This window comes from Camelus bactrianus, chromosome 4 (assembly GCF_048773025.1).
Source record: "Camelus bactrianus isolate YW-2024 breed Bactrian camel chromosome 4, ASM4877302v1, whole genome shotgun sequence".
Lineage (NCBI taxonomy): Eukaryota > Metazoa > Chordata > Mammalia > Artiodactyla > Camelidae > Camelus > Camelus bactrianus.
Genome location: NC_133542.1, coordinates 29,216,396 through 29,229,106, shown reverse-complemented (window position 1 = coordinate 29,229,106; position 12,711 = coordinate 29,216,396). Strand labels below are relative to the sequence as shown.

The window sequence follows — 12,711 nt, the reverse complement described above, 5'->3', positions numbered from 1 at the left end:
GAGAGCCATGAACTGCTTTACCTTGTTACCCCAACCATTCTTCCAGGCATCATCCTCACCAAGCTTTCTCTGACAGCAAAAAAGGCTGCATGTGGTCCACCATAGCCCAGTGGCACCCCAAATCTCTGTGAGCTGCCCAGGGCGATGTCTACCCCAAATTCTCCAGGAGGCCTCAAGATACACAGAGCTAAAAGGTCAGTAGCACAGCAGGCCAAGCTCTAGGAAGGAAACAAGAGAAAATGGACAAGGTTGTTACCTTCCCTGAGAACAGTGGGAGGATAGCAAATTATCTCCGTTACAGGCAGACTGGCAGAGTTGTTTGTATCCTGTGAAATTTATCTACTTATTCATTCATTTAAAATATTTACTGAGTGCCTACTGCATACCAGGAATCAGTGAAGAAATCAAATTTGAAGAAAGGAGGTAGGAGACAGTTTTGCCATACCAGGTGATAAAGGAGTAGAAATTAAAACACATCAAAAAGATGAACAATAATAACTCAAAGTTGGGACACACCTCCATGGACCCCCACAAAAAGAGGTTTGCCTACCCCTGCCTGATGGGCTCTCTCCACCAGTTCTGTAAAGTCTTCCACCTTCCCCTCAGTGTCTGGGTACTGGAACAGCACTCCACTGACATCCTTCCCACTGAAGTCCATTTCATGGGGTAACTTCAGTTCAATGAGGACTCCAGCATACCTGGAAAGACGGAAGACAAAGAACAATCACACATTGGGTTTATAAGGGAAAGTCAAAATTACCTACAGTGTTTTTTCCGTGATACAGCCATTCATATTCTGTGTCATTCCTTGGTGCCCACCACCCCACCCATCCCAACACATACCCCCATGCCACACCTGGCCCTTCAGTGTAACAGTGCTTCACATCAACTCAAGTGCATCTAATGGCTCAGCTTCCGTTTCTCTCTCCACCCTTGCTACCGCCCCTCTCCCTCCCCTGTCCTGGGAGAAGAGAAGAAACGTGCCTTCCTAGGGCTTCAGAACCATACCTGTAACCACAGAGCCGTCACCACTTTGACTTTGGATAGGTCTTGGGTGAATGGAAAACCTCAGTGAGGCAAGAAAGACCTGCCTTAAGTTCCTAAAACTATCTAATTCCTATATGTCAGAAAACCACTTCTGAAGGAATGGTTGTATGGGGTCAAGGGAAAGGCTATTAAACACACCTGTAAGTGGTAGTTGTGCTGTGTTTATTTGATCTGATTATAGCACTTAAGAAATACAATATGCTTTCATCTACTTCATACTAACCTAGGTATTATGTGGATTCTCTATGAGTCCTATTTGTAGGAATACATACATTGTGTGAGAGTTCCATTTTTTCCCTCTGCTTTTCAAACTTTCCAAAGTACCACTGAAATTATTTTAGTATTTTTAATTTTCTTTTTACAAAAACAAAACAAAACAACATAGTAACTTAATATAAAGCAAAGGCAACCAAATCCACTATGTATTTTTTTCCTCAGTTCTGACACATTTTATGTGCCAGTGAGATCATGGGAAGAAAGTGAGACAGGAAGTAAAACTCAACAACCCCAGCTTAAACCAGGTTCACCTCTAACCAGTGTGGAAATAAGAAGGAGAAACAGCAGAAATGACCTCAGAAATCATCCCTGAGTTCAAAATACAGATAAAATTAATTACTTGGCTCGAGTCTGGACCACAGCTATTGTCTGGGGATGGCAACGGGGATCAATAAAAAATTTCCTCCTCTTGTTGTGTCTGTTGAAAAGAAAAATCACATTCAAAAATGAACATTAAAGAAATCAGAGTATCTTCTAAGAATGCAAAGCAAAGACAGTACTTAAGGAAAGTCTGAGCAGAGGATAAAAAATAAGGAGTCAGTAATAACTAACAGTGACATTTACTGATTAGAATTCTACTAAAATCCAATTCCCATTCCAACCCCATTTAGTAAAATCAATTTTAAGCAGGTTTAAATTTTTAAAAATACACTACGAGGAAAAAGAAAACCAAAGGGTAATTATAAGGTACAAGTAGAAGTAAAAAACTAACTCTTCTAAATAAAAACACCTGAGAATTTTATTGCCAAAGGAGCATTGAGAGATTATCTAAACCAAGTGTCCTCATTCAATGCAAAAGGAAAAGGACTCAGACAGGTTGTGACATGTGCTGAGCCACACAGCTATGAAGGAACTAAGCTGGGACTAAGAACCAAATTCTGAAAGTGCTCTAACAATCCATGGTTTCAGGAAACAAAACTGATGGGGAGACATAACAGTTTGCATACCATGAATACATGGGGTAAAAAGAAATGGGTGAGGAATACAAGTATACTGTGCTATGCATTTAATTTTTCAGAGAGGTCCATAATGACCAGTTAACAGCGGCTTTCTCAATGGAATGGAACTGAGAAACAGTAAGTTTTACTTTTCATTATAGCCTTCTCTCCTATTTGAATATTTTCCCACTATGAACAGGTATTATTTTCATAACAAGCACAAATTAGAGAAGTGAGTAGAGCTGAGATACAAAATCAATTATCCAATGCACAGCGCTCTTCACAATTTAAATCTAAATACCTCTGGAGAAAAGAGCTATCTAAGCCTAAATGACCTAGGATGCAAACAAAAACACTACTATTTAAAAAAAAAAACAACCAAACATTTTCCTAAAAATAAGAAGTACAAGACTGCTTTTCAAGGGTAAAATTAAATGCAGGATGGAGGCTACAAGAATTATGAGAGAGGAAGCAAACCAACCATTTGCAGAGTGAGTAGCCCAGTTCCTCTAATCAGTTCAGGACAGAACCCCCCTGAACCATCAGCTACAAAGGCCTCAGCTTCAAGTGTGAGATGAAAGCTTTTACTTTGAAAAAGGTAGTGGGGAGAGATGGGACGGCAGCAAGAAGGTGGATGGGTTAGAAGATAAGGTGAAAATGAGTGAAAAGCTGAGAACAGAATGGGCACGGACATCCATAGGATGACAGAAGCAAGAGCCTGAACACTGCCCTGGGACTGCTTGGGAAGCAGAAGGGCCTGGAACTTAAGAGGCCTCCGTACCTGCCAAGTGAGTTCGGGGTTCACAAGTGCAACACTGTGATTTATATGAAATATATATTTGATCACTCACATGACCAAAGTATATTTCTCATATATATTTGGTCTTCTTCCACAGAGGGTCACTGCTTCCAAAACTCTTGGAATTTCCTAAGTGTGGAGAGTGATCAAGGTGTCTTTTATTATCTTAATGATGTGACTTTTGCATCCCATCTAAAGATGGGAGCTGGCTGCCAAAAGAAGCCAACTGTGTGATCAGAGGGCTGGAACTTTCAGTCCCACTCACTGATCTCCAGGAAAGGGAGAGGGGCTCAAGGCTGAATCAATTGCCAATAGCCAAGATTCAATCAACTGTGCCTATGTAATGACATAAAAAGGGTGGGGGTTGGAAAGCTTGTGAACTGGTAAACACAAGGTGCTCTGGGGAGAATGGGGATCTCTGAGAGCATGGAAACTGAGCACTTTCCACATACCCAGCCCTGTGCATCTCTTCTGTCTGGCTGTTCCAGAGTTATATCCTTTTATAATAAACTGTTCCTAGTAAGTAAAATGTTTCTCTGAGTTCTGTGAGCTGCACTAGCAAATTAATCTAACCTGAGGAGGGGGTCCTAAAAACCCCAGTTGGTTGAATACAGGTAACAATCTGGACTTGGGATTGGCATTCTGAGTTGGAGGGGGTTGTTGGAACCCCAGTCTGTAGCCAGTTGATCAGAAGCAAAAGTAACAACCTGGGCTTACAACTTGCTGGTGTCCAAAAATTGTTTGTTGGTGTGAGGGGAATGCCCATCCCTGATTGGAACTGATACCAGGATCAAATGAACCACACCTCCAGTCTGTGGAAGCCAAGAAAGAGACTTACATGGACATTCAGAATGTAAACAAAGAATGTTGCCCACCAGTTCTACAAGGATCAAGCCATTAGCCCCTGCAGTCACCCAGTCAACAAGAGTCTGAGGCCCAAAATCTCAGACGGACACACTATCAATGTAGGCAGATTTCCCTACAAGATGACCACCTACATGAGAATCCTATCAGGAAGATAAACTCAAATGTATTCATAAGGCAAAGAATTAAAGAAGGTGACTAAATGCTAACTAAATGTTAGCCAAAGTTAACCATGACCCAGCAATGCTACTTTTAGAAACGCGCCCTCAGGAAATAATCAGAACTTTCAACAAAGATTTATCCTAAAGATGCACAAAAATATAATTAATAGCAGTAAAGAAGGGGAAAATATAATGCGTAACAACAGAAGTGAGTTACATAAATTATGGTACTTCCGTGCAAATGAGTACTAATATATAGCCAATAAAAGCCATATTTTAGAAAGTTGATTAAAGAAATAGGGGAAATGTTCACCACATACTGTTAGATAGAAAAAAATAAAACAAGTTATAAAACATTAAATACAACCTAAGAATAATATTCTTCATAAAAGGAGATATTTATGTATTCCATTACAGATTGCTAGTTTCTACCCAATATCCATTCTGTCACCCATAGTACCAGAACCCCAATATATAAGGGACAGCAATGTGCCCATGTGAAAAAACTACATTTCCTCAGCTCACTTGTAGGTAGGGGTGGTCAATGAAGCATAAGTAAAAGTCAATGAATGGGAGCTTCCAAAAAACTCTAAAAGAGGGCTTATTTAGCTAGAAGTATCCTTAACCCTGCCTCTTTTCTTCTTCCTGAATGCAGATGTAGTGGCTAGAGCTCCAGCAGTCATCTTGTGACCGTGAGGACTGTAGACAGGGAATGCTACCTATCATTCCAGTAAACAAAGAATGTCGCCTACCATTCCAGTTCTACAAGGAGGTAGCCATCAGCTACTGTGGCCACCCACCGATGAATTCCTGAGGTGAATTCAGGATGGAGAAAAACAGGAAGTATTCTATGCTTTGGATACTGGCCCTAGACAGTTAAGATGCATTTCTAAAGAATAATTTCAGTAAGCCCAGACTCTTTGCATCTTCCCATACATTGAAAAGCACTAAAATCATTAACTTGAGATGTCTGTTCTTTGAAATTAGCAATAATCTTTTGATGTTCCACTAAATGTTTTTTTCTCAGCAAAAAACTTCCTACGTATCCTGGCTCCTCCCTGACCTCTTTGAAACAGTTTCTTAGAGCTATCTGAGAGACTGTCTCTTAGGCAATGGTCCTAAGTAAGATCCCTGAAAAAAAGTTACCTGGCAACTTTTAGGTTGTACGTTTTTCTTTGGACTGCCAGATGAAAGCCTCACACTAAAGACAGGAGAGAGGGGCATCGGTCCCTGATACTATCTTAGAGTTGCTATTACATCCCTGAACGTAACATTATGTAGTGAAGAACAAACGGCCTTTCTTACACAATGTAAATCAATAAACAATAGAGGCCGTTTAAACCACTAAATTTTGATCTTTTTGTTACCTCATCTAACTAATATAATGATGCTGATACAATGTATCTCTCACACACAAATGTATGTATTTGTGTGCATGTGAGACAGAGAGAGCTATCACTGGACACTAACCAGGACAGTGGAGTCCCCACCTGCACAGCAGGAGTGACACTGGAAGATGTCCCTGATGCTGAGGGACTCTCATGCTGGGCCTCTCACCTGTGGCAAAGCTGCATTGCCTCTGCAGCCGCGGTGGCCTCATCCAGCAGGGATGCATTAGCCATGTCCATGCCTGTGATGTCACACACCATGGTCTGGTAGTTGAGTAAACTCTCCAGTCTCCCCTGAGACACCTCTGGCTGGTATGGAGTATACTGGGTGATCCTGTGAGGGACACAAAAGACTATGACAAACTGCGAGTCCACTATTCACAAAAGTTCACAAATTGCCTTCATTTTAAAATTCAGTATCTGAAAATTAAGTTTGCCTCTCTTAAAAATTGTGTAATACATCAATAAGCTTACTTCTTGTCCTTTATAAAGCAGCTCAGAATTAAATTATAGTAACAATATTATCCTTTGGGGATAATCAATACTTACTTTTCCATCGTTCTAGGTTACTTAATCTTACATTTCTATTTTAAATATGTGTATTTTATTGTAAGCTGGCCTTAAAATCCACTTGAGCCTACCTATGGTATTATAAATAGAAATTTCACTTCCATTCTTTTAGCTAAAAGCTCACCTCAATTATGGTTCACAATAAAAATCATCCAAGAATCTAATACCTAACACTCAAAATTTGGGGGTTTGGGGAAGAGGAGCTTTATTTGATACTAAACATAAGTTCTACAGGCTCCTAAGAAGTTAATGGAGGTCTATTTAAGAACTGTCACTATCCAGTTATTAAACATTTATGGAAGTTAACTCCACAGCTATCAAAATTCAAGAATACAAATAGTTAGAAGGCAGTGTAGACATGAATTCTAATCTGACATCCTCCAGTTATTAGCCAAAAATGTGTCTCTAGGTATATGAGTTAATTCACTTAGTGCCTTCATCCTTTTTTTCATCCCTTCATTCGTTCACTCATCCTACAAATATTTACTGCATGCCTACTAACTGCCAGGAACTATAAGTTCTGGGAGCACATCATAAGCAAGATGGATAACAGCCCCGATCTTAAGGAGAATATATTGTAATGGGGAAAAAGAGACAAAAAATACATGAAATCATTTCAGAGTGATAAACATTATAAATAAGAGGATAGAGGGTGACTGAGGACTTGTGACAGAGTTGCTATCTTTTCACCGAGAATTCACTCACTCTACCACCAAAGTGTGTCAGACGGGGGTCCACGCTCCTGCTTGTGATTAACATTGCTTCATATTTCTACTATTTTCATTCTTCCAAGCCTGAAGAGCATTAGGAAAAATGTTTAGGTTTTTTGTTTTGTTTCGTTTTCATTTTTTTCAACCCCTTTTCCTTTCTCTCCTGTTCTGGTAATCATATTCAGGATATTTCCACCCATTTTATTTTCTTTTCTGATGGCTTTGAAACCAATGTCTTCTTACCTTTGAGTAGAGTGGAGGAGTTTGCCTTACCAAGCAATACAATATCAAGGCTTTGGAAAAAACTTTCCTGAAACTTTCATTGGTGTAGTAGTGTGTGTGTGTTTGCACAGCAGAGTACATTTTTGCTTCAATTAACTCCTTGAACAGTCTGGCTTAGCAACTGTAAATCAGTTTGCCAAATTCTATGTGGGTGGTGAACTGGAATAAATGAGGCACACAATGCATAATGTAGACAAAGTAAAAAGAGAATCTGAGCAGAAATGGGGTCACACAAAAGGCACAGACAAGGGGCAATTGTGACCTGAGAGCAGATAAGATCTTCATACAGAGCATAGCCTGCCACCACAAATAAACATGCTTAGATTGCCTGGGTAATGAGAAATTTTCATTTTACTCACAATCTTTATTTGGCATATAGACAGACACACAAACTTAGACACACACACACATATCAGCTAGCCCATCTAAAGAATGGGAAAGATTCGGTAAATCCACAGAGCTAGATACAGAATATTCCATAAGAAGAGAGAGAGAGAGAGACACTCCAAAGAATTCATCACAGCACTGAATATAATAGTGAAAAATGAGCAACAAACTAAGTGCCCACTAAAAGGCGAAGGACCAAGTAAATCAGACAATATACTTACACTACCATGGATTCATTGTGAAAATGATGTGTAAAAGAATATTTCCTGACAAAGAAGATGCTCATGATTCATCAATTTAAAAAGTAAAATGTAAAATTCCATGGTCCCATTTTTGTAAATTTGTAAAAATACATGAACGAAAATGTAAATAGTGGTTTTCTCTGGGTGGTGAGATTAACCATAACTTTTCTTTTTCTTTTATGTTCTAAAATAAAACATCAGACATCTAAATAAGACATCAGCTACCACTTATTAATATCTTCTGTGTGTCAGGAACATGTTCACAACCTCTTTTTTGCTGATTATGTTATACATGCTCATTGTAAAAAGTTGGAAAATGGAAATAACTGCTGAGAAAATGAAATCACCCATTATCCTAAAACTCTAAGATAACAACAGTTAACATTTAGGTATATTTCTTATTCCATTTTAATTTTTTTAGTGGAGGTACTGGGGATTGAATGTAGGACCTTGTGCATGCTGCTAAGCATGCACTCTACCACTGAGCTACACCCTCCCCACCACGTTTCTTTTCATTTTTTTTTTTTTATTTTTCTTTCTCCATCCATTTTTCTGTTGTGTTGTGTGCCCCTTTCCTTGTTGATTTGTGACTTTTATTTATGCATTATTTTTTTCTCCAGCTTTATTGAAGTATAGTTGACAAAACTGTATATATTAAAAGCATACAACATGTTTTGATATGTGTATACTTCATGAAATGATTACTACAATGTTCGTTTCAGTTTCTTTTTGACATCACAATCATATTTATATTTCAAAGTAAGATTACACTCTATATATACACTTTTAATTTGTTTCTGTTAACATTATTCCATGAATAATTTCTAATAACTTTAAATATTATTCATAAACATGCACTTGTTATGTGGTATTAAATAACTTATTTAACAAGTCCTCTCAAGTTGAATATTACTTTTGGTTTTAACTATTAGAAATAGGGGGATGGGTATAGCTCAGGAAGAGCACATCCTTAGCATGCACAAGCTCCTGGGTTCACTCCCCAGTACCTCCACTAAAAAGAAAGAGAAAGAAATAAAGAAACAGAGAAAGAAAGGAAATAGTGTAATAGTGAACATCCTTATCTTTGTGTTATTTCCTTTGAATAATTTTAAGAATTTCAGTCCATATGCCATTTGTCTCCAGAAAGTTCTTCTGATTCTGTATTCCCTTACAGTAAAATAGGTTTCCCTGCATCTTCACCAATACTAAGCCCTGGGTGTCAACCTAAATTCTCTGTGAAATGGGACAAGTCATTAACCTCTCCCTGCCAATTTCTCCTGGCCATCAATGGAGATAGTATCATCTGTGTTAGATTTTATCTTAACACTCATATCTGGTAAAAATATATATAACGCATTTCGGAAATGGCAAAGTCCTTCCCAAATGTAGCTTGTTTTGAAGTTTTTAATCTTCTGTTCTGGTCTCATAGACTTCTCCCAAAGAATTAATTCATAGTTGTATTCAGAGATTATTAGATATTTCTACTTGGAAACAAATTTTTTTCTGGAAATTCATCACATTCCATGTCGGCGTCACATTCCCTATTCTTCCTCCAACTTCCTCCAATTATCGCCAAAGACAGTTTCTCTTCTTGAATATTCTTATTCCCACCATTATGCCAATTCTCAAGGTAAAAACTCCAGTTTTTTTTTAGCCCCAAAGAATGACCAATCGCCATTAGTCTTCCTTCCGATGTCCTATATCCATCCCTGTCTTTATTGCCTTACTAGCGTAGTGCAGTGCACAAAATAGGAATCATCAAATATGTCCAGTGCAAATGTGGGTACTTGACTTTCCTGCTCAAATGAGATGGCTCCCTGGTTACCTGCAGGAAAAAGCCCCAAACCTCCCAAGGACAGTGCCTCACACCTAAGACCAAGCTATTCCTTCAGTCAAAGGCTTTGGGATTTGATATTCCTCCTCCCCTGCTCAGCCCTTCTCTCCCTGTTTAACCCTTTCATAAGTCCAAGTTCAGGCTGATAAAGCAGAGACGCTTAAAATTGTTTTCTTGCAAAGATGACGAATATATGATTCTACTTCTTCAATTTGTAAACTCCTGTTATAGTCCATAGGTTTTTTTTTTTAATTTACACTACTAAAGAGGCATAAATGATCTTAAAAATCATCTATTAATGGACTCAGATCGGTGAGTCTCAAGCCTGGAAATACTAAATAAACCCTCATTTCAGGAGAAAAATGCTGGCACAGGGCTGGCCATACTGCATAGAAGGGTTTAGCTGCCTCAGGCAAAACAGTGATCAAGAAAATGTCTGTGATCTACAATTTCTATGTTCCAACTGATATTAACTCAATTGGTTTCCATTTCTGAATGTATTTTAATATTAAAAACAAAAGTATCTGCATATCCAAGAAGGCATCCTGCCCTGCTCAAAAAGGATACTTGATGTATTCAACATGGCATTAATATTTATTCCAGAATAATCAGTATTGTCTATGATTTTGACCAAAAAGAGGGAGGGAGTGCGGGTTCGGGGTCACAATAGAACAAACATTCATGAAGCTCTCTCATTTTAATCAGTGTCAATGTTACACAGAACAGAAATAGTCAAAGAAAATGTACATTTTTTGATATTAGTTAACTGATGTTATCAGCAATAAAAAATTTCAAAAAGTAGACCCCATAAAATATATTCTAGGCCTGATGTAAATTTTCTTGTAAAAGCCCGCACGTTTGTATTCTCTGGAGGCTATTTTGCCAATTTATTTTCACCTCACGTCACCGGAATTTGTTGGTTCCATCTCTATGGCAACCATTCAGAAGGAAGATAATGTGAAGTCTACCCACACTCATGTGCACAGCCCTCCCTATCAGCATTGGAGAGGGGCAGTATCACCCTCTGGTTCGGATCAGCTTTAGGAGAACACAAAGGAACAATACTTAAAATACATCCAGAAACCAGGACTGAAAAGTGAAGAACAACATTGTCTCCCTCTCAAAACACTGGCAGCTCCTACAGTAAATGAACACATCCACTCACAGCCAGGAAGCAATATGGTGAATGCTCTGCACAGCCACCGAGAGTGAAGACCACTGGCCAGTATTCAGACAGCTGGAACGCTGCAGCCCATTCGTGTACTTTTGAGGCTTGTTTTGTAAGACGGAAGAGAGACAAACCATTTGCTTTTGAAATCAAACTTGAAGTTTACCATCCAAAGTTTTACCACTACCCCAGGGCCCTCAGCAACAGAAATACATTCACACGCACACACACACACTCACCAAAAGCAGAAAAACTATTTCTTTGACGGTTCATTCCTGTTCTGTTATTAATAAAGAAATGCAGCATATTAAAAGTGAAAGCTCTGGGCAGGGATAGCAATGCAGGAATAACTAGGCCAACAGATCTGGTTCCTACAATGATGGCAATCGAATCACTGAATGTGGGACTAACACCCTCACCAACCAGGACTACCTTTGCAGTTAGGCAAAAGTAAACAAGAGGCAAAGGCTCTGTGCTTCCCACTCAGCCTGACCAATGCCCTGAGCTGCACACATGGCTTGTTCCTCGGACCCACAGGCCTGGGCTTGGGCACCACATGAAGGCTTGCTGTGCTGATGGCCCAACACATGTTCACTCACTCACAAACTCAAACACATGGAAACCAGCTGTTTGCGGTTGGTAAGGGGCAGAATGTAAGTTCACACATGTTAAGTAGTCAAAACAGTCTATTCCTAGTACTAGGAACCCTTTGTGCAAAGTTTAATATTAGGGGGGGGGTATAGCTCAAGTGGTAGAGTACATGCTTAGCATACATGAGGTCCTGGGTTCAATCCCCAGTACTGCCTCTAAAAATAAATAAATAAACCTAATTACCTCCACCACAGAAAGCAAAACAAATTTAAAATAAAATTAGGTACGGTATCAGGTTTAGTCTCTAAAATGTCAAGACTGTCAGTTTGTATACTTAGACAGGGCTGCATATTTCTCAGTGTGTGTGTGTGTGTGTGTGTGTGTGTGTGTGCGCATGCATGTGTTTTAGAGGTGATTAGATGTTTTAAAGAGAGAATGGGAGTCGGGAGGGGAATGAGCAGGGGCTCACAGAGTCAGGGAAATGAAAATTTACAAAAACTGGGAAGGGGAATGCAGTGGTGGTTGGTCCACGTGAAACCCATCTGGGTTTGCTAAGCGGTGCTCAAAGAAGTTAGGCTCCTACTGTCCCACAGAGGCTGAGAGACAGGGGCTCCATCTTCATGTATTGACTGGAACAAACAGTAAACTTGCAGGGCATTTTGAGTTTTCTCAGGAAAGCACTTATTTCTAAGGTTAAAAAAAGATCAAAAGGACTAATAGATGTCTCAATAGTCTGTAATAGGATGGGGGGTGGAGAGTTCATATATGAGGCAATTATACCAAAATGAGAATTCTAGTAACTCAATTCAAATTAATTCTCACAAAATTTTATTAAATAAAACTTTTTTTTTCAAGTTGCAGAGTATTCAGTAAATGTTTAAGATTTACTGCCGTGGATCATGTACTTGGTATTTCAAAAACTCACGCAGAGGCAATTCCATGCTTTCCCACAGGGAAGTTCAGCTTCCCTTTACTAAAGTTGATTTTTTTCTATATGCCAACTTAAAAGACAGTCTCTGGTCTTGCTATAAATACCTTTGAATTGCAAAGGCAATCACTTATTTTGTCCTAAAAGTTTTACTAAAAGTTAAATTTACCTCAAACACCAACCAAGTCAAAAAAAAAAATCACCTAGGAATTATCATCACCTTCCCATGCTTGGTTTGTTTCTTTGCTAGAAATAGTAAGTGCACACATTCCTTTGGAGATAAGGTTATCCGTTGAAATAAAGTTGCAATTCAAAGATGCTAGTGTATCATCATCAGTGTAGCACTGATCCAAAAACAAGGAAGAGAAAGGCCCAGGGGTCCCCATCTCAGACAGTATTTCCCAGTAGGTGGAAGAAGCAGATGCCCTCATCTGTTCCCAGGCACCTCTGAAGCATGGTCTCTGACCGTCAAGAAGTATTCAGGGTGTTTTCTTGTTTAGTGCGTACTGGGACGGGAACCTGTTTC

At 39.1% G+C, this 12,711-nt stretch overlaps 1 protein-coding gene across 1 annotated transcript in view; it reads right to left on the bottom strand.

The window, feature by feature from the left end:
• GLDC (glycine decarboxylase) overlaps positions 1-12,711 on the bottom strand; it is a 73,474-nt gene that overhangs the window by 42,525 nt on the left and 18,238 nt on the right. The window contains exons 4-7 of the mRNA XM_010960650.3: positions 5,643-5,807; positions 1,664-1,741; positions 551-698; positions 22-218 (exon numbers count right to left, since the gene is read on the bottom strand). Coding sequence (XP_010958952.2) covers positions 22-218; positions 551-698; positions 1,664-1,741; positions 5,643-5,807 — 588 coding nt within the window. The remainder of the gene's footprint in view (positions 1-21; positions 219-550; positions 699-1,663; positions 1,742-5,642; positions 5,808-12,711) is intronic.